This window comes from Cottoperca gobio, chromosome 8, assembly GCF_900634415.1.
Source record: "Cottoperca gobio chromosome 8, fCotGob3.1, whole genome shotgun sequence".
Classification (NCBI taxonomy): Eukaryota; Metazoa; Chordata; class Actinopteri; order Perciformes; family Bovichtidae; genus Cottoperca; species Cottoperca gobio.
The window spans coordinates 7,959,841-7,982,023 of NC_041362.1; the positions used below are offsets into that span (position 1 = coordinate 7,959,841).

The following is a 22,183-nucleotide window of genomic DNA, read 5'->3' on the forward strand; positions in this document are numbered from 1 at the left end:
TCAGTGCAGAGGGATTCTTTGTCAATCTGAGGATTTTTGTTATTGCACAGGGTGCAAAATACGGTCCTGCTTCACCACTAAGCCTATAAATCCCATAAGACTGTGCCCTTCAACCTTTTAGCCATGTCGCTCCACCGATGACAATTTAAGTGGTTGTGAACATTTACTATGTATAGGGACGGATACCACGGCAAAGTATCTCCATTTCGTTGACTGTCCTGACTTTCATAAAGAAGCCTGAGATGACTGCATACTGGATGATGGATATGTGACTTGTGAGTGAAATACCATAAAAGCAGAGGACTTCTTAAACTTTAAAAAAAAAAGCTTAGACATTCAATTGCCTTCCACATAATACATTATTATCTTGTCCTCATTTTGGAATCACCAGTCAGGCTGAGTTAGCTGTGTCGCAAAGGTGCTTTGATGAACTCCAACAAGCGTCGCCGGAATTAGGACACATTCGGTATAAGTCGGTCCCATGAGGAAATACTGAACTGAAATGTAAAAATGTAACAGATTTGTTGATGTGAAGCCGTGTGTGTGTGTGTGTGTGTGTGTGTGTGAGTGTGTGTCTGATTACTCTGTGTGCCTCCTCACAGTGAATGGAGTAGCATTGAGTGTGAAGAATTACCATAATATTGAGTTATAAAATAGAATTATTCAAAATGTTTCAAAGCATAGTGTTATATTTAGTTTTTAAAACTGAGCTTTAGTTTTTCTGAAGAAACAAGTTGGTCTATAAAGTATACATGAGATCTCCTCTGCAATTCCAGACTTCATGCTGGGGAATACTTTTAAGATTGATTTATCACATCATTGTAGTGTCACTCAATAACCCAGAAGTAATGCCCTTTGCATCAAATATCCACTCACTTTTGCACATTTAACGATCTGTCAATGTGATTTATGCTCCCTTTTTTGGGGTCTTTTTTAGATGAGGTTAAATAAAAATGTTCCAACACCAACACACTGTATCCTTGACTTGACTTTCTATTTTCCCCTTAAAACCTTCCAGGCTGATCCCTCTGTTCTTCCCTCCTTTGCTTTGCTTAAGATCAATGTTTTTCCAGCCTGAAATAAGGAGATTACCCGAGCACACACTCCCACCCTCCCCCAGCTTTTCAGCATGCTTGCACCGGATCAGGTTCTTCTTCAAATTCTTCTCTGTAACTCATGCTCTTATGCATCCCAATTATGTCTCTGTTGTGGCTGAAAGAATCAGGTCATTTCTGCACTGTTGTATCAAGTGTCACATATAATCACTTTGTCTTTCAGACCATGCAAATAGGTCCAAAGTCATTTTCTGCAGGGTCTGATATGGTTTTTCAAAGCTTTAACACTCCTTGTCATGCGGCGGAGTTTTTAGTCACCTGCATTGTTTGCCAATATGTAAAATATTCAGATGAGGCATGAAGAAAAAGCCATTACAAAATAGAATAATTTATTTTAGAGAGCTACCATGAATAGGTCCATAATGCCCCTTCATGATGTATACAGTGATGTTCACATTGGAAATTTGACAGATGATATTTTAGAGCGGCGGTCTTAAGTTTATACACTATGGGTCCACCTCCAGCACAGCAATGTCCCATTCAACTTTAGTAAAGAACCATCATATTCAAAAGAGTCGTAGAAAACATCTCATCATAACATATGTATATGTTTGTACGGTGAGCATAAAACACATTTTCAGTCATCATATCAACGCCACGTTACACTGTAACATGTTGAGCACACATAATCTCACATGACGATCCTTGGTGATGCATTTCATGTACAATACTTGTGTCCTGTTGCTGTCAATCATTAAATAAGGTTTCTTGAATAAACAAAGATATACCGTAAGCTGACCTCTTCTCCAGTCTAATTAACAAATACAAAATCAGCTTTCTTTTTTGTTTTGTTTCATGTCGTCTTATTTTTTTGTAGCGTTATCACGTTGAAAGAAAAAACGTTACATTTTTGAAAATTGGAGTTTTCAGTTTGGTCACAGTCTCAGCAACGCGTTCAAAGACGGGTATTCTTGCACTTTTTTCATAACTATTAATAGCGTAATGTTTGATGTGGATAAACTCTTTTGAACCAAGAAGATTTGTGCTTTTGGTTCTCAGTCATATTCTGTGATAACATAAAAGCAAACGGATGCACAATAACAACATTGTCTTAGCTTGTATATCTACTGACATGAGTACAAGCACACAATCGACACATTCCCCAGACTACTATAAAAGGTGCCACAATGCTTTAATGTGATTCATAACATTGTCACTAGTGATGTTCTGAAAATGTTTAGCTTGAAGCTGATTGATATAAATATCTGGTAAACAATATGAGACAAATACACATAGTAAACACATAATGCAGTTCCAACAATGATTAGGCAGAGTGAGAAGGTCAAAGCTAGCCGAGGGCCGCGTTGACCACTAGTGCCTCTTTCCAAAGTCAAAGTCCATTTCTCACTATCAGTTTGCCCTTTGTCCAAACATGACATTGTTCCATCAGAGTTGGTTTTTCCCAATGTCCAGTCTCAGCAAGCCAAGTGGTCCATATTCTATATGGTTCTAAGGTGGTTGTTTTTCCATAAAGCTCTCATATTAAACAATAATACAGTGTTTTTAAAACAAGGTTTTCTTTTTTTTTAGAACCTCAGGTTCTGTTCTCCCTTGTTTACATGGTTGTACCTTCAAATAAATGTACTTAAGCAACGCATACAAACCTTCAAATGATTGTCTTTTCATAAAATACATATCACATGGATTTACCAATCATACGCGCTACACACAATCATACACACGCACTCTTCACAGAGGAGAAAACGCTATTCAAGATGCCTGCAATGCTTAATATTGAGCAACAAGTCTGTCAAATAGACAGAAAAAAAGAGAGAAAAAGAGCAAAATACAAATAAACCAACAACAACAAAATCGAAGACTCGTCCTCAGGGTCCTGTTGTTATTGGAAGGAGAGCTGTGTGTCAAACAAAAGAGGAGAAGCCCGCGGTAGGTGCCTGTGCGGCACAGCCCAGGCTGCTGGGGGGTCGGTAGAGGGTGCTGTGCTGGCTGGAGGGTTCGGAGGACAGCAGGGAGGGGGTGGGAGTCCGGCTTCCCTTCGACCTGAACAGAGTGCCCTGGCACTGGGGCTGTGGGGATGGGGCGCTCTGGGGGAGAAGAGGTGGCAGAGGTGGCAGAGGTGGCACGGGTGGCGGGTGCTGCCGTGACTCCTGCTCCACGAGGGGCTCAGGCTGGGAGTAGCCATAAGCCGGCGGACGAGAGACGCCCTTCTGCTGCCGCCGCCAGGAGTTGTAATAGGTGGGGTCGCTGATGTAGTGGTTGACAAAAGAGTGGGTCTTCTGTCGGCTTTGATCCATCTCATATTCGCTGTCACTGCCCTGTGAGTCAATCAGGGAAAATAGTTAGTGCGATTACTAAACAGACATATGGTTAGGATGTTTACTACAGATACGGCTACAATTCTATGCTCTCAAATCCAGGGTAATTCTAATTCAGCACCCTTCCTGTCAAACTGCACACTTCTGGGTGACACAACAGCAGGATGTATCTACTGAGAGACAACTGGAACTCTATTAAGGCATGTGCAACTCTACGGGGCAGATCATCACTTCTATGGAGCATGTTCCACACATAGGAGCTCACCCATACCTCTGTGGAGCACAGAAGTCACACGCGTACACAAGAGTGTCCTAGAATTGGACAGAGACAATGTTTACAGTCTTGTAAGTTACAATTGTTTGTGTGGGTGAATCCTGTCGCCGTTACAGCACACGGAACTGGCTCCGAAACACAAACAGTTAGGAAAGAAAAAAGAGCCAAAGAAACTTCAAACTTGGCAAATTTGTGTACCTGACAAGTGCCTTGCCCATCTACTACTCTAGCGAGACACTGCAGCTTAACAGATGTTGAAGAACCATTTATTTGCACAGGTGGCAGGTAAACAGTGGGAGGCTATGCAGAGGAAAAGAATAACACCATTTTGTGTCTCCCAGGAGAGCAGTGTTTGTTCAAACCGGGTTGAACAATGTTTTGACTGTGCAGGTACCAAATAAATTTTGGCCGGGAAGACCCGGGGGAGTGTGGGACGACAGATGTTCACGATCTGCTACGATCAGCTTGTCTGCATTTTGTATCCATCATCACTTTTAACCTCCCTGTCCTTTCACTGGACCTCCCTATGCCAGCACACAAACACTGAGCTATTCAGATCATCACATGGCGAGCTGAGACTCAGCAGCCCAGATTAATACAGCATTTCCTGTTAGGAAAATTAATTAGTTGTGACGAGATCGCAAGACACATGAGACATGAGAATTGGCCCCGTACTTCCTTCCCATGGGAGAAATCTGTATTAAAAGTCAGATCCAGAGATGTCAGCCATGACTAACAGAGGATATTTGATTTTGAGGTTATCCACTCGAGGCGAATGTCTCACTGACTGTCATTTTGAGAAATGATTCTTCATAATTAGCAATCTAGTGTTTACATCCATAAAGCAGTGATCATCACAAAAAGATTGGAGGCCGTCAAGACGACAGACGTTGAATGAGACAAAAGTACTTTTTGAGTTTGGGAAGGTTAGGACTCTGCCCTGGAGGACTTCTTCACTTTGAGAAATTCAAATTTTACTTTCTAATTTAAGTTCATTTCCTATTCCAGACGAGGAGTTGACACGGGCTGCGAGCCAGGGTCACACTGCTTACCTGAGAGTCAGATATCTCAGAGGGTTTCTCGGTCAGACTGCTGCTCTCTGCCGGGATCAGGTCATTGTACTTGGTGCTGACATCTTCATCTGAGTAGTGCAGGCTTCCAGGACTGGGTCTTGGTGGAGATCTGGACAGATGGAGAGAATGAGACAGAGATTGTGAGAGATAGAAAGCTCAACTGAGAGAGAGAGAGAGAGAGAGAGAGAGAGAGAGAGAGGAGAGAGAGAGAGAGAGAGAGAGAGAGAGAGAGAGAGAGAGAGAGAGAGAGAGAGAGATAATGGTTATATAAGAAACATGTTTTATATTATCATCAGCGTTTTTCCCTTTTGGGAAACTCAAACAGTCTTTCTAAAGCTCTCTTTCCTTTGAGAACACATTGGAGTAAACATAAAACACCCTGTCATTCCTGTGACTGACACCACTCGGAACACTAATGGAAGGCTGCAGAAAAGTTCTAAAAAAGGAAGAAGCTTCACCTCCCACGGGGGGATTCAGTGGGCTCAACATGCAGAGATCCAGCGCAGAGTCATTGATTATGAAATGTATAGCTTGGTTCAGACAAGCACAGAATGAGTTATTTGTGCATTCCTGAAAGCCACTACTACGCGAAGTACGGGTAAGACATAATAAGATAATATAATTGGTTCAATTCTTTTGCCATTTCCCTCTAGTCTTTGCAGCTAGTGTCAGTTAGACACTTTGTTTGAGCTCTTCATGAGTTCCGCTCACCTCAACCGTCATGCAATGCACAAACAGGATCCTGCATGAAGACATATGAGCATCTTCATGAAAGGATTCATTGTGGTGATTAGAGCTGAATGGCTGTACCGACTGTCAGAGAGTTAGACCTCCTGAAGACAAGCTGCACAGCCCTGAGTTCTTTTATGAGCGCAGGTCAAGTAAAGGACTCATAGCTTCTTTTTATCTCCGGTGATTAAGTCCATAAAGTGAAGCACTAAGAAACATCTGTGCAGACAATTATTTTTCTTCTTCTGCCGTAATGATTGCTGCTATGTTCAAGGTCTGCTGGGATTGAATTGAATGATCAGAGGGCAAAAACTGGACCACTACCCTCACATCACTGAGCTACATCAGTGGGCTCAGTATGTAACTCAGGCTTACACAGCATTAGAGTTTTCTCAGTTGGATTCAGAAAAAGACTTACGAATTCTATAAAGTAGGAATGGCATTAAAGTAAATGTTTAAATGATCTGAAATGGAGAAAGTGTTGAATGTGGGGGTAGAATAGGCAAGCATAAACCACTGTGATGTCAACTGTTATATTAAAGCATATAGCAGACAACCTTGACGGCCTCTCAAGTAAAAATTAATATGTTCTGAGATATATGCGGGAGCTAAATCACTGGGAATGCCAAGAAGAGGAATCTTATAAGACACAACATGACGGCCATGAAAGGGTTGACACAACAAAGAGACATCTCCTCTGGGTTAAATGGGACGACGTGAGGGGGCTGACTGTGAAAAAAACCAAACAAAATACATCTACTTAGAATTTAGACACGCTTGAGTCAGACATTAATAGGATGGGGCCACGTGAGTGTATGGGAGGGGCAATGGATCCTGCTACCGATCACAAAATGCTGCCAGTGAGCTATGAATTATTTAGGAGCACTGTATTTCTCCTGTTGCCTTATCCGTCTATTTCATCCGTCTTTCTCTCACCCTTTCAAATATCCCGTAGGGAGCCCTCCCACTCTTCCTCCTCAGTCCACAGATCATTAGCAGAGAGTACAGTACCAGATCGGAGCTCTTCAAAAGAGATGGAGCAATTCAAGACTCTTTGATCGCCTTCTTGGCCTCCTTGGTCAAGGAGAAAACAGCACATATCCCCCTCCCTGCCCTTAATGCACCCCTTAAAGCACATTCCACCGTAATGTGCAAAAAACAACATTCTTTTTTCTTTCTTTTTTTTGCTGTGACAGGAAGCAGACTCTGGACTCACACATCCCCCAACACAACCACGTGACCATTCAGTCACTAATTATGTGTAACCCATGTCTCTGCACATTCCCTTTTTTGCTTCTTGTGCCGCAGAGTTTGTGAAATTCCTCTTATCTAATATTTACCTAAACATTACCAAAGAGCCAGTTCTGCCTGAGTCCTGCTGACGGGTAGAAGGACATGTTCTCATACTGACGGTGTTGTACTTCATGTTGAGACAGCTCTCGCAGCACTGCACTGGAGAGAAACTCTGGGCCGCGGGCCAAAAGAAAATGCTTTGACCCATAAGCACTCTTTGTCTAAAGCAGTGATGGACAGAGCAATGCAGAAGCTCATGAATGCTAATTAGCTGGTATTGTGCGCTCCCCTTATATAAATTGTTGCTTCACAAAAACACTGAATATAAACGAGAGGAGAGGAAGGAGGCTCAAATCAGCAGCTGGGCTCCTCGAGGCTCGGTTTCTTCTCTCAAGACTGACAGACCATTGTGAGGGAAGACGGAGAACACGCACAACTGCATTATTCATTCCTGCTTGTATCATAAGTAACACTTATGTAACACTGTACTGTAAGAGAAAAGTCGGACGAAACTGAGTCAACAATATGTTTTAGTAGTGGAATCTGTGCATTCAACAGGCAGTTGAGCACCGCGGTTGATTTTCAGCGACTGACCGTGTGTAGATCCCGTTCTTGCGGCAGAATGAGTTCTTCACGGAGAGGCGTCTGTTGTTAAGCTCAAGGGTTGGGAAGCGTCCCTCGTCCAGGCGCACCATCTCTCCGTGGCTCAGAGGCAGAGCTGTGCAGTTGGAGTGGTTTCCTGGACAGGGGTATGAGGACGACACTGTGTGGGTTGTGGAATGACATAAGTGATTTGTGATCTTCAGTCAAATCTAGAATCAGTTTCAGTCTTAAGGAAGAGTTGAGCACAACACAATATAAGGCTTGAACTTGCAAATGGTTCTTCTTTCTAAAGAGAAAGCGTTAAAAACAGGTATTTTATTAAACACCTCCTTCTTGATTTACATGCTCAAAACGAGTACAAATGCGGCTTTTTCTCAGTCAAGCCCAGTGTCCAGTCATGGCCTCTATTAAAACAAACAGATGAGCTTCATGGCTGAGAACATTTGGGAGGGGTTGAGAGGGGCTAAGAAGCCCTCTTTGTGTCCCCGCACAAACAGTCTATGTCTGGACTGGTTTCACCCAGCCCTGTTTGCTGACCCTGGTAAACCAGGCACCATGCTAAATGCTGACTAAGCTAAACAAGTAACTGGTACGAGGCTTTAGGAAGGCTTGACCTGACCCTTCACTCCTCCCCCCCCCCAAATGTCTCGCCTTCCCATCCAACCACTGCGCCCGTCTCCACTGCTAGCTACTCCATGCTGCTGGGTGACTGGACCACGTCTAAACGATAAGCCCCAGATGCCCTCACTGTGATTACTTACTACAACCATAATGTGAGTATTAACAATAAGTCTACTAACATTGATTAACTTTCTCTATGTTTTTGTGTTTGAACTCTGATAAAGAGTTTCTAGGAGCAGCGATGTCACCTGGGATAATTCACAATCATGAAAATCGGCTTCTTGACAGTGGTGTGAGAGCCGAGTGCTGTAGTTATATAATTACTCTCAGTCTGACTAATGACCTGAGCATTAAACCTCTGCCAAGCCATTTATCCCAGTATTGATCCTCGCTGCAGTTAAACATGAACAATAATGTTTATTCACCTGCCTATGTCAGCTGTTTCACCGGTAACCTTTACTCTCATCTTTCCCCTGTCATCCAAACAATGTTAAGAAAACCTTAGTAATTTGTCTAATTATGTGACCCTTCACGGTCCCATTTTCTATAATAGACTTTGGATGTGCAATCGTTAAAATGCAATTCTCAGCAGAGCTGTCTAAGGGGGAGACACATTCCAGTCGATAGCTTAAGTTGCAGAAGCAGATGGAGAAACTGAGACATTAGCAGCAAGTTTAGCATAGTTTCCTACCTGAATCTGTTTTTTTGGTGTATTTTTTACTCTGGCCTCGGATGATGAGGATGAAGACAAGGAGGAGGATGAAGATGAGGCCCACCAGGGCGATCACCACCAGGAACCACCACTCCTCATAGAACGGAGACACTTTCTGGGCTGATATGTAACAAATAATAGACATTATTAAACATAAAAACCAACAAGTATTGTTTTGTTGACACATTTTGGGATTACTTTTGAGATTTAAGTACCTGATATAGAGGGGGAGGGGGCGCTGGGTGATCCATAGCCATAGTCGTTGACTGCAATTACTCTGAAGTCATAGGTGACCCCTTCTCGCAGCATGTCCAGGTTAAGTGTGTAGGATGTCACTTCTTTAGGAATGTCTTTGATAAGGATATCCCACAATCCTTCATCTAAAAGCAAGATCAGAAAATATAAGAATGGGAAATACCAGTTGAGGTATTTGAACCCAAAAACTATTTGTGTACGCGGCTCACCAGAAGGTCTGGCCTCGATGACGTATCGTGTGATGGGTGCGCGGCCCTGATCTCCACTGGTCCAATGCAGTGTGAGGGCGGTGCCATACCGTGAAATAAAGGGTTCTCCCGGAGGGCCTGGGGATCCTTGGGAAGAGAAAAAATGGAGGATGGTTAAAAGAAATGGCCTACTAGGGTTCAAGGAAAGACAACAAGCAGTAATAAATCACATAATTAGAGAGTCCCACCTTCTCCAGGCCCAGTAGTGATGTTGGCCTCCACCTCAGGGCCATAAGTGAGTGTTTTGGCCCGGATGCGATAGTTATAGGTGACACCATCAGCCAGGTCTTTGATCTTCAGCCACAGGGGAGCGCTGCCCTTCACATCTACTGTCACTATCTTACTGACACCTGGAGTGCGAGGAGAGGAGTCTGTACAGGAAACACTAAGACTCTAGATGCTGCTTTCTACAAGCGACAAACACCAAAGCTTTTTGCATATGAACAGACACACAGAACAATTCTCAACTGTACACACACACACACACACACACACACGCACACACACGCACACACACACACACACACACACACACACACACACACACACACACAAACTCGTAGACTAACAGAGACATGCATATCTTTACATATATAACATAAAAAGGTTTATTATCCAGCAGCCTTCTAGATATCCAGGTAGGAAGAGACACTAGGACCTTTTTATAATAGACCAATTGATATTCCCTGTCTTAACTTCTATGTTCGGCTTTGCTCTGGGTCCATTAGTGGATAGCCGAGGGACCACAGCGGCCTCAGCTCAGCATTCCACCTCTGCTCCCAATTACTTGACAATTTGGTCCAAGCAACCACACTTAGCTAGCTATTAGCCATGTTTCTTTCAGTGAGAGAGGAAGCTGTGCAAAGTCTCACCAGAGCATTCCAACTTATTCTATCATCCATGCCATATATTACGGCAGGGCCTACACTCACCTGTAACAGATTAGAGCGTGAGCTTAAGCAGCGTGAGTTAAAAATAATATGGTAACTAGGCAAGAGGTTGTAAATCTAAGTCTGAGAGAGCCAGTGGAGGAATGTCAAGACATGGCAGAGTTATTAGAGTTTCTCACCATCGACTGGAGTGCAGGGCTCATAAACCAGGCGGTAGCCCTCAATGATGCCGTTGGCCTGCTTGGGCTCTCCCCAGGACACGTTGACCGAAGTGGTGGTCAACTCACTGAAGTGGATGAAGCTGGGAGCACTCGGTGCTTTTGGGGAATAAAGGAATGACAGTTGGATCAATCCACAGTACGGAGGCAGAACACTACATACACTGCAAACTCAGCTCTAAAACTGCTGAATCGGCCATTTTGGTGCATTTATTCATTAATTTGTAAATTCTCAGTGTTAAAATTATGTGATTTATGTGCAAACTGTGACAAAAAAAAAAACCCTCATTATTTATTTACAACACTTTACTTAAATTTGGCAATCTTTATGGCATTCATTCTAGTATATATTGCATTATAGACTAATATAATACATTTTCAACAGCTTTTACTTCCCCATTTGCTAAAAGCTTTCAAGACATTTGGGTATCAAATGTCAATTACATTGGCAACAAAAGTAGATTTGGGCCAGTACGACAGAGGGATTTCCAAAGGCAGCACTCAAAATCTGCAGCAGGCAATCTGATATATTCAGAAAAAAGAATCCTGTTATGCTAGATGACATGAAATAGAAATGCTGGGAGATTAAAAATGAGAGCGGTTTCATTGTTCATTGTTCTTTATCAGAGCATGAATAATAGCATGTGTTGTGCGTGTAAAAACAGGTACGTGGTGTACAGCTCAGATCAATGCAGAAAGAGCAAAGCAATCCTCTGACTATTTAAGCAAATGAGTCTCTAAAAAACAAACTGGAAGTCAAAGAGAGCTGTGACAATTTTGCCTGCTGACCCAACGCAGATCCAGCTAAGTGTCAGGATTTCGCCACAATTCTGCATAAAATTCACAAAAGCTTGTGTTGGCTCACTTCCCAGTACTCTGTGGTGCAGAGAGCCAAAATTCCTGCCTGTATTTTTAAAGTTCTCAGCACTTTGTACCCCTCGCCAATGTCACAGCCTTCAAGGGGGCTGAAAAGGCAAGAGAAATTTATACTATAAACCATTTTTTTGCTGAAACCGCAGAGGAGGGACTCTCGCTAGCTGGTAAACACAGACATCTTTGTGCAGTTGTGGGCAAAAAACTAATCTACATGTGTCCCCCGCACTCTGTATTCATTGCTCCTCCGCTGTCATTAGGCTTCCACCCTCGTGGCTTGTCCTGGATAAAGGGGCCAAGAAGAGTCTGATCTCTTATGCTATATCTCACAGGACCAAACTAACCTCTTCTATTTCTTTGGGTCTTACATTATTTGTCTTAAAGCTGCAGCAACCTAGTTCCAGTTGGCAGTTTTGGGTGACTCAAAATGAAAGTACTTTTCTTTTGTCGGCACATTGTGTGACTGAAGAAAAGACCAACCTTGAGATACTACTCCGCATAATTACTTGAGCACCATAAACAATACGATTAAATAGTGAGAAGGAGTATCATTGTGCAGATAGAGGGAGGCAGATAGAGGGAAGACAGGCGGCTGTAAAGAATGCTACATGGTGATGGCAGGAGCTCTCAGCTTGGAGATAAATGCCACTGGTATTTTGAACAATTACTGTAATCTCCTCAACCACATCTGGATTCAACACAACTCACCTGCTTGCTGGGTGCGCCCTCTGGTGGGCAGTGAGCGGGGCCCATCCCCTGCAGCATTGAAGGCTGCCACACTGATCATGTAGGTGGTGTAGCCTGTCAGGTTTTTAAGCTTCACCCCGAGCTCCGGCAGGAACAAAGTACGCAAGCGCTCCGTCTCATTCTGGAGCTGAAACTCCCAGAAATAGATCTATGAAGAGGAAAAAAGAATTCAGTATCTTTCGATGAAAATACAGAGCATGATGTAAGTTCGGCTGATTTGCAGTAACACAGAAAACAAAGATTATCGATACCTTGTAACCCTGTATGTCCCCATTCTGAGCATCCAGAGGAGGAGGGTCCCATGTGACATCCAGCTGTGTAGCAGTTGAGGACTGGATCACCACATTTTGGGGAGGGGACGTTGGGACTATAATGGAGCAGAGTGTAAAACATATTACTTTTTTTTTTAAATGTTCCATATGACTGGTATAACATTAATAAAAGAAAGATTAAAAGGTAAGTAGAACACACGCTGCAGAGTGAGAGAAGAAACATACCAGCCTCTCCAACAAACACTTCCTGTGGCGCACTGCTGGGACCCTCCCCCACAGCGTTATACACACTCAGACGGATCTCGTAGCGTTTGTGTTTACTCAAATCTGCAAGGAGAGAACCCATAGCAGCATTATAATGGAACAGTTAAGATAAAAGAGCAAAAAAAGAAGTTACTCCAGAGAGACGCACAGTCATAGTGATGCCCGTGGCAAGACAACAACACAATTTGAACAAAAATAAAAACGGAGGGGCAGAATTGTTAGGCAAAGTGATAAAAAAGATGGGGTTGTCGTGGGGACACGGGGAACATTTGTCAGCAAATTAAAAGAAAGAAAACACACTGAAATAATGATGGGGCAGCTTGGAGAGGATCAGCGGTGGCCCCTTAGCGGATACGGCTGAGTGGGAGGATGGCGCAAAGTGAGTAGCTGTAAATTATTATACAAATGCCGTATTTTCATGTAAGAGATGACAGATGGAAACAGATGGAGATTGATGGAAGAGAGGAATAAAGAAAAATATAAGACTTACTATCCAGTTCATATTGGGTGAGCGAGGATTCACTCAAGTTCCTGACGCTGTAAGGAGCTGGAGTTTGGATAGAGGATGGGCATGGTTGAGAAAAACAAGGGTAGATCACAAGATTGGGGAAGAGTGGCACTATTAGCCGACTTATCCGTCTACTTAGCAAAACACACCGCAGGCCTTATAGATAGCATCAAAGCAATACTTGGATGTAAAAGTAAGTACATTTAAGACTCCAGGTAGCATCACTTTCTGCATGTAAGCGGAAGGAATTGAAGGGTAAGCTGAGCAGAAATAAACTCACCAGTGAGATCAGCCCATTTGGCAGAGGGATTGTTAACCGTGCGGACAGTGAAGCTGCGTATGCGGTCATAGTGTAACTCCCGGAACCTGACCCTGAACCCCAACAGGACTCCATTTAAGTGATCCTCAGCGGGAGGCTACAAAGAGAAGAGGTCTGCTTAATGCCCGATACTTAACGAAAACAATTCATTAATTCTTCCATTCGTAAAAAAACACAGTGCCAACTAATTCAACAAGCGTACCTGCCAACGGACCAGTACCGACGTGGTGGTGTGAGGTGTAACGGACAGAATCGTTGGGGCTTTGTCGGGGGCTGGAGACAAAAAGAGTGGGAGGAAAAAAAAAGAAGAGAATTTTGGTGTTAGCAAACCAACACGGCTGAACAGAGTGATTTATTATTCAAACAGCATGCTGGAGAACAGCTTGAGAGTAAACACACACACACACACACACACACACACACACACACACACACACTGGCATGTTCATACTCATATAAGTGTTCTTGTACAGCGATACAGAAAGTCAACAGATGATGACTGTGTGCTTCATGGTGCAATGTTTGGTCCAGTCGCAAGATCTTACCATCCTGCAGTGTAGTGATGGCCTCGCTCTCCTGGCTGTATTCACTGTCTCCAATGTCATTGGTGGCTTTCACACGGAACTGGTATGAAGTGAAAGGCTTTAACCTTAACGGAAAGACAAAAAGAGTGTACAGCATGTTCTGCCTTACTTATATTTTCTGACCGAAATATGAAAAAAACTGCTGACGGACTTACCTGTCCACTATGTAGGAGTGTGTCTCGTGGCTGACCGATGCAGAGTGGACGGTCCAGTTGCTGTCCGGTAGCTCTCTGTACTGGACCGTGTAGTAGCGAACTGGGGACAGACCGTCGCTGCCTGGTTCCCATGACAACAGCACTGTGCGAGCCTGAACTTCGTCTTGAGGCACTATGGGACGGCTCGTGGGTTGAGGTCGGGCTAAAGGGCACACACACATTCACACTTTCAAACTTAAAAGGGTATGAGGTACTGCCAGTAAGTGTATTACCTACAGCTAGTTTCTCTCAAATCACCCCACTTCAAACGCTCCGAAACTTTCCCTTTAATATTCAGAGGGGAATAATTGAAATAGCTGAAGTATTGTACACTAACCTCTCTTCTCTGTTGTGACCACCAAAGCCTCGGCGGCCTCACCCCAACCCTTTCGTGTCTGAGCGGTGAGTCGGTATACATAAACCATCTCTGGTTTGAGTCCAGCCGCTGTGTACTGTCGCGCGCTGGGGCTCAGCACGTCAACAGTGGCGGCGTTGCTACTTGAAGAGTTTCTTCTGTATGTGATCTGATAGGCTAAAAGGACAAACTCATATTAAATTGAGCAAAAAGAACAATTTGGCTGCACTGTAAAATGAAACAATAGTGTATTTGAGGGGAATTGATGTTTTTGGACCAGCACAAAAGCAAAAAGAGTTTGTCTCATAATAATATATAAGGTCATATATGTGAAAGTCTGCATGTTTTAAACTCACCCAGGATAATGCCATTGGGCTGTGCAGGAGGTTGCCAGATGAGCCTAACTGAAGAGGTTCTCACTTCTGGGAACAGAATGCCGACTGGAGGGCCCGGTACTGTCACAAGAAAAATTACCAAAATGACAAATTAGGCAATTGATTAAATAACATAAATCCACTTATTAAAAAAATGGATTAAAGGAAATATATCAGTCTTAAGATACTAAGCAATATAAAGCAAACACATTTTTCAGCAGAGACAACAACAAGATCAAATGGGCTGGTAAGATGGATATGTTTACCATCATCCAGAGTCCTCTCTAAAATGGACGGCGAGCTGCTCCTTCCGTCTCCTATACGTGTGAAGGCTAGCACCTGGATCTCATACAGGACGTACTTGCCCAGACCGCCCAGCTGGACACTGTGAGTGGTGTTGCCCTCCACCTCCCAGAATTTGGGAGCTGTGTCTGAGTCCTTCTCCTTGTACACAACCTGAAATACGCAGGACATGTTATACAGTTAGAGGACTTTCCAGGTGATGAGGAAATAAATTGTACTTTTCTTCAAACTTTCAAAGTAATTTAGCAATGCACACGGAGTACATATTATTCTGAAATACAGCACATTTTCTGCTGTGGATTGCTGACCTTGTACCCCAGGATGAGTCCATTGCGGTCAGTCTCTGGGACTTCCCCCCACCGCACCAGGATGCTGCTGGAGGTCGTAGCGAAGGCTGACACGTTGGTAGGGCCGCTGGAGGGTACTACAGTAAGAGGTAAAGCACGGAGCTCAGCACACTTCAAGCACACCTGCATGTATGTGTTTGGCATGTGTATGCATGTATTTCCGTCCTCACCAGACTCCCTGGTCCTGCCGTGGACCGGCTGGCTCCAGGGCCCAGAGCCGATGCCATTGACGGCCTGAACTCTGACCTCATACTCCATCCACTCCTCCAGATCCTCGATAGTGAACTCCCTCTCCAGCCGGTCCATGATGACATGGGAGAGAACTCCCCCTTTAGTCCCGGCTTTGGAGTACTGGACCCGGTAGCCAACGAGATCTGGATTCCCATTGTACTCCCACTCTGGAAGAGGCTAAGAGGATTTTTTTTTTTTTTTTTTTGGTTGTTATTCCCTCAGTTCCAGCAAGATCAATATAAATGACATCATAACTAAGTGCATAATAAGGCAATAAGCCATGAGAGGCCCTACTTCACACTGATTTTACAACAGCTAAGAGGCGTTGTCAGGAATGATGAGAAGCTCTACGGGAGGAGAAGCTAAACCCTCTCAGCACTTACTGCACTTAGTGATCTTTAGTAAATGTAGCAATGCTCCGTTGTCTTAAAATAAAAGCACATTCACTATATCTGTTAAATCAATAATAATATAATCCTAATATGGAGCAGGCACTATAGCTCTTGAAAGGTATAGGTACAGGATTGAGTGATTCATTAAAATTGAAATCAAATGTGTTTTCAGGGTGTTCGCAATATATTTTGCACTGACACATAATTGAACAAGATAAGTGAACGTACGGACATAAATATGTACTAGGCTTATTTCTATAAAAGAGCCAGTCTTCTTGAAATTAACGTGGCCATGATTAAGACTTCCACGATGAAGTTTACCACACAGCTTCGGAAAAGGGTTGCAATTATTGAGGTTTGTCATTCATTTGAAAAATCATATCACACAGCTGACACCTATCTGCTGCTAAATCCAGGTGACATGCACTCTTTATAATCCTCCGGGAGCTGCAGGAGTGTTTCTCCTCTGTCTCTCACTGCCTGGCACTGCTCAGGCACTGGCACAGTGATGATAATGGACAGATGTAGCGAAGAATACATTGGCCAAATGCTGACGCAGGAAGTAGTAATAGTCAAGGACAGAGTGTGTGCAGCTTTCCAAAAAACAGTATTAGTGCCTTTAAGTGTATTCATCATGAGTACAGGAACACGTTATATAGCAAAACATTTTATGAACAAAAAAACAGCACACATACAGTGAAGACACAATAAGTGTGAAAAATATTAAGTAGATGTTCTCTGACGAGAGGAATGCTTGTGAGTCAGTTGAATTGAAGCCAAAAAATGTTGTTTTCGAATGGGCAAAATGAAATGGCATAAATCGGATTTGACAAAGCTTATCTTATCAATGTTGTATCCAATTAATATCTCAAGGGCATTTCGCCAATTCAGTCCAAAAACATGATTTCCCACCAATAGAGAGGACAAAAAAGAAAAGAGAGAGCAATTTTCCAAAAGCTTATGAGCATGCAAAAGAATACCTAATTGAGCCTAGTCTGAACAGGAACAATTCAGAAATGCGTATCTAAATCTTAAAAATAATCTAATACAGCTCCACTAACTTCACACACACTGAGTCAGGCTCAATGTGCAATGAGTTGTGACAACTTACCACCCAGCGAAGCCACAGGCTGGTCTCACTGGCTGTGCGTAGGGTGACGTTGGCGGGGGAGATGTCTGGGGGGGCCTGCAGGGTCTCGATCTTCCTGGAGGGCTGACTGGGAGGACTGGTGCCCACGATGTTCACCTGACGCATTCGGAACCTGGGGCAAAAGAAACCAGCTGATGGTGGATAAATCGTCTAACGGGGGAGTGTTTAATCAAGATATGATGGCGTTATTGAAAGGGATTAGATTAGAGTGTTTTAAATTGGATTAGATGGAATTTTAAAAAATGCCTAAATGGAAACTAGGTCATTTTAGTAGCAGAGAAGAGGATGTAGTTATGAGTAGAGAAATAAAGAAAATAAGTAGAAGTAAAACATATTCTGGATAACAGTGAATTGATTTTTCATATACAGCACCTGTGTGTGCGTGCTCACCTGTAGAAAGTATAGGGGTTCAGGTCCAGGACCTCCAGTGATCTAGCATCAGGCTCATTAGCCAGCTGATGAACCATCAGCCACTCTTCATTCTCTCCTATTATGCCAATCTGAAATGCACAAAGTCAGTGGGGTGATATTAGCAGCAGATCAAATTAATCAAATTAACTCGTATCGTAGTAACCTGTGTTCCGATATTATGACTTAAAACAACCGTGTTCCGATATTATGACTTAAAACAACCTTTAAAAAAAAGAAATGAATGGAATCAGACTCTCATTATTAGATATGAAGCATCTCTTACCTGGGCTTCAATGTGCCAACGGGAAATGGATGTCTTGCCATCGTAACCGGGTTTGAACTGTAGGGTGACAGAGCGAGGGCCGATGTTTGAGATGGCTAGATTAGTTGGAGGACCGGGCAACTCTGTGGAAGAGAATGGAGGAAACACATATTCAGATAAATCCCTTTCAGTGGATACTTGACGTATACATTCTCAACTTCAAGTCAAATACTTGATCTATTCATTAAAACACTTACCTGGTGGCACACCAGAAGAAATAGTGGAGGAGGAGAGCTGGCCCTGGCCCTTGGAGGTCATGGCCGCTACCTGGATGGTGTAAGTGGTGAGGGCAGTGAGCCCTGTCACCTTGTACTCCTGAGTTAGGTTGGGCAAATAATGGGTCACTCGAGTATTGGTCCTGTTGAACTCCTCCCAGGAGATGCGATAGCCTGGCAGAAGAGGCAAATTCCAAGCATGGTTACATAGTGTTCACAGTAAACACAGGTCGGTGACATAAATAGAGAGAAGCAGAGACGACATGTTAACATCACATAGTTATCTTTAATGGTTACCTGTGAGAACTCCGTTTTTCTCTTGTGGCTCCTTCCAGCTGACTTTTAGTGAGGTATCCAAGATATCAGTGAAGCTAAGGTGTCCCACAGCACCAGGGGCTGTAAAAACAAAAGAATAAAAAAGGCAGTAAATGAACAGAGCAGCAGCCTGACATATAATTATCTGCAAATACTATATAATATCCAGAATGGGAAAACTTACTGTCCTCATGGGTGCGTAACCGCTGCGGCGGGCTGCGCGGGCCGTCTCCAGGGGTAGTGAAGCACAATACCGATGAGTAGTATTCCGTGAACCTTTTCAGGCCGGAGATGTAACCAACATGAACACTGTCCTGGAAGTTGGGACGCGCCGTCGTCACGGTGACCTCGTTTGCACGAGTAAGTTCCCACGCCAACAGCTGGAAATGATATGATAAGGGACAAGGTGTCAATGTGGCACACAACTGGTAGCATTGATATTTATTTGAAATATATAACTATGTAAAAAGTCAAATAAATAATGTTAACATATTTGAAGTATTTCATTCGTGGGAAGATTTGGCTTTCAGACAACGGAATGTCATTTTGCCGACGGTGCTCCTCTAGCTCTGACCACTAGAGGGCACTAGTTGACAGAAAGGGGCTGCTCACCTTATATCCCTGGTTGATTCCGTTGATAAACTGAGGGCTCGGGGCACTCCAGGTAAAACGCACCGTGGTGGAGTTGACAGCCTCGGCCTGTACATTTCCTGGTGGCACAGTGGGCACTGATCCAGAGGATGAAAAAAAACAGAGAGACAGAGAGGGGAGAGGGGAGAGGAAGAGGGAGAGGCAAAAGAGAGAATAGTGATGAGATAGGGAAGGAAAAAAAACCTGAAAATGTACAAGAGGCACTTTCAGACCAGCCTCATTTAGAGCGTGAGAATCAGACTGGAGAATTTTTGTATTTTGGGGGAGGTAAGAACATGCCAATCAAACCGGGTGTGAGAGCGGTTGCCTCAGGCGGCTTCCAGGTGAACCCCGCAGCTGTTTGTTTGAAGTGAACATGCGATTCTGATGTAACACTCAGGGAGTTGAGCAGTAATGAAGCTGATTGGCCAGTATTGGTGCTCATATCCCAATGCCATCCTCGATTCCCTTTGAATGTATTTAAATGCACATCATGATCTGCTCTCGAGCCTTTAATGGAGTGAGTGACGGAAACACCCAACTAATGAGAGCTGAACTAAACAACATGAGTGCCTTGTTCACTGTCGTTATTCACTGACAGTGACTTGGATGATGAAAATGTTTCTTTTTTTCTCAAGGGGAAGAGACATGGAAATAGAATAAAAACCTTCCAGGGTGTACAAAAAGGTACATCTGTTTAATGCAGGTGCATCAGAATCACATTTTGACAAGCTCATTAATTGATTGATATTCATTTAGAATATGCAGAAGTTTCCAAGTTTTTAACAAGAATGTATGTCAGGTACAATCCATCATTTCTTAAGCAGTTGAATCCTTTTTAAATAGAAGTGTTTACATCCACAAACAAACACACCTGCCCAGCACATACCAATACCAATTTTCTTATGAGTGCTCTTGAGAATATTTAGTGCGTGTGGTGTAGAGGATCTCTGTCCATGGAGTGGATTTAACATGACAGGGATTCAGAGATATGTGATTGTGTTAAGCCTTTCAAAGCTTTATATACAAGTTAAAGGAATTTAAAACCAAAACTGTGAGCCAGCGCAGCATATCTAAACCAAGAGCACTTTGCTCTTTCTTGTGTTTGGTTAAGTTTAGCAGCAGAAAGTTGAACTCAGTGTAATCTATGAATTGACTTTTTAGGAAAGCCGGTAAAGAGAGCATTATTCAATCTCCTTGTAACAAATGGATTAACCTTTCAACACGCTGATGCATTAACAATGGGCTCCTATGGTTATGGTTCTAGACAAAAAAAAAGTTTCAGTTTCTGTGCCAAAAATAATCTTAGATTTGGCTTAGTACAAGTTTACAGGGACAAATGTGACTTTCATCCTCTGAAGATTTTGAATAGACATGGGAGGCGAGGAACATAAGGTGCTGGAATCACTGGGCGTGACAGAAATATGTAGCCGTATGACACTGGGGAAAGTTCACGATGCGTGTTCTAATTATACTACTCAGCATGTAGAATGAGAAAAGAAGTCAACCGAGGCAGCTTACTTTGGCACGTCGAGAGGTATGTCACAAGTCTGATACACACATCATCACCTGATCATTTATGCGCGGTGCTCAGAGAGGCCGGCTGATGTCTCCAGGTGGTCAATATGAATACTTTCTTTCTTCTGACGCCGTACCAAAATATACAATAAAATTCTACAAGATGAAAGTGATCTAAACACGAATTAAAGTTTGGCTTGAATGAAGAAAAAAAAAAAAAAGGCCGTGTTTGCACACAATTTGTTCTACAGTACTGTAGCAGAAATGAACTACATAAAAACAAATAAGCAGTGCTGAGAGGCAAACAGCATAAGTGACTTGGCCATGTTTTTTATATTCCTTTAAAATCCCCGCTGCTGCAGTCTGTAAGTGTTGACTGCTGATTGAGACAGGAAGTGTATTGTTGTTGTGTATTATAGTGCAGGCTACTGAGAAAGGAAAACATTTGCAGTCGTCTTGACAATGTGTGTGAATCACCTGTTCAAGGTTAGAAAATGATTTTAAATTGTTTGCGGTGGAGAAAATATGGCCGTACAGTTCTTAATTTGATCGTTAAAAACAGATGATTGGATTAACCACCAGTCGAGAGTTGTATGCCGCAGGCTTATCATTAGCCAAGGGACTAACATGATGAGGCTGCTGAATAGAATTTGTAGAATTAAATAAAGCCTCTGGTACTTATAGCAAGTTAGCTGCAGAATTGTTTTTTCTTTTAATTCATAACCTAATGCTTGCAGATTTGGCTGCTTGGATTACTGGCAGGCTTCCTTATATACACAGTATAGTACATGTGTTGCACTCACCCCCTTGCAGTGTCCATTCAGTGACTTTGTGGCTGTAGGTGCCCCGGCCCGCTCCGTTATAGGCTGCCACCTCGATCTCATAGTTGGTCCAGATGATGAGCTCCTCCAGGAGCAGACTGGTCTGGTCCTGATTGGTGATGTTTTTCATCTGACAATCTACTGGAAGCCCCGACAGACAGTACCTGGCAGCAGAGGTAGTAATCGATAGACAGAGGGAGGAGGGAGAGACAGACAGACATACATATAAATATATTAGAACGCAGATTCTAATAGGCCAGTGGTAATGGAGGAGAAGCCATGCAGAAAAGTTTTGAAATCATTACAAAAAGAGAGGTGACAATGAATGAATGGAAGGAAAAATATTTAAATGGCACCAATTATACTATTGCAGCAGTGAGTGAGAATGAAGCAAAATGGAGAGGAAGCAAAAGAGCTGACATAACAGTTATTATCACATCTGAATGGCATTGGCCCCGACGGGCAGCGATCACTGGGAAGAAATAATTCAGGCTGTCATGGTCTTCTTACCTGATGATGTAGCCCTGGAGTGGCCCATTCTGATGGCTTTCCGGGGGTGGCTGCCATTGGATCATGATGGACTGATTGGTGCGACCACTTGCGATGACTGTCTGAGGGGGGGCGCTGGGAGGCTCTTCCGGGAGAGTAAGTCTGCAGCAGCAAAAAAAAAGAAAAAGGAAGAGAGAGGTGAAAGAAGAGACAGAGAGTGAAATGATGCATTAATTATGGTG

At 43.2% G+C, this 22,183-nt stretch overlaps 1 protein-coding gene across 1 annotated transcript in view; it reads right to left on the bottom strand.

Moving 5' to 3' along the window:
• Positions 1 to 1,423: 1,423 nt before the first annotated feature.
• The window catches only part of sdk2a (sidekick cell adhesion molecule 2a), a 76,302-nt gene continuing 55,542 nt past the window's right edge, over positions 1,424 to 22,183 (bottom strand). Inside the window, exons 16-45 of the mRNA XM_029436994.1 lie at positions 21,963 to 22,103; positions 21,435 to 21,616; positions 19,096 to 19,211; positions 18,668 to 18,863; positions 18,466 to 18,564; positions 18,151 to 18,342; positions 17,915 to 18,036; positions 17,611 to 17,720; positions 17,182 to 17,332; positions 15,618 to 15,855; positions 15,409 to 15,524; positions 15,064 to 15,253; positions 14,780 to 14,878; positions 14,406 to 14,600; positions 14,030 to 14,231; positions 13,836 to 13,939; positions 13,493 to 13,563; positions 13,252 to 13,387; positions 12,954 to 13,010; positions 12,425 to 12,526; positions 12,179 to 12,294; positions 11,889 to 12,075; positions 10,269 to 10,406; positions 9,388 to 9,549; positions 9,161 to 9,286; positions 8,912 to 9,076; positions 8,676 to 8,816; positions 7,355 to 7,499; positions 4,718 to 4,847; positions 1,424 to 3,391 (exon numbers count right to left, since the gene is read on the bottom strand). Coding sequence (XP_029292854.1) covers positions 2,978 to 3,391; positions 4,718 to 4,847; positions 7,355 to 7,499; positions 8,676 to 8,816; positions 8,912 to 9,076; positions 9,161 to 9,286; positions 9,388 to 9,549; positions 10,269 to 10,406; positions 11,889 to 12,075; positions 12,179 to 12,294; positions 12,425 to 12,526; positions 12,954 to 13,010; positions 13,252 to 13,387; positions 13,493 to 13,563; positions 13,836 to 13,939; positions 14,030 to 14,231; positions 14,406 to 14,600; positions 14,780 to 14,878; positions 15,064 to 15,253; positions 15,409 to 15,524; positions 15,618 to 15,855; positions 17,182 to 17,332; positions 17,611 to 17,720; positions 17,915 to 18,036; positions 18,151 to 18,342; positions 18,466 to 18,564; positions 18,668 to 18,863; positions 19,096 to 19,211; positions 21,435 to 21,616; positions 21,963 to 22,103 — 4,543 coding nt within the window. The 3' untranslated portion in view covers positions 1,424 to 2,977. The remainder of the gene's footprint in view (positions 3,392 to 4,717; positions 4,848 to 7,354; positions 7,500 to 8,675; positions 8,817 to 8,911; positions 9,077 to 9,160; positions 9,287 to 9,387; positions 9,550 to 10,268; positions 10,407 to 11,888; positions 12,076 to 12,178; positions 12,295 to 12,424; positions 12,527 to 12,953; positions 13,011 to 13,251; positions 13,388 to 13,492; positions 13,564 to 13,835; positions 13,940 to 14,029; positions 14,232 to 14,405; positions 14,601 to 14,779; positions 14,879 to 15,063; positions 15,254 to 15,408; positions 15,525 to 15,617; positions 15,856 to 17,181; positions 17,333 to 17,610; positions 17,721 to 17,914; positions 18,037 to 18,150; positions 18,343 to 18,465; positions 18,565 to 18,667; positions 18,864 to 19,095; positions 19,212 to 21,434; positions 21,617 to 21,962; positions 22,104 to 22,183) is intronic.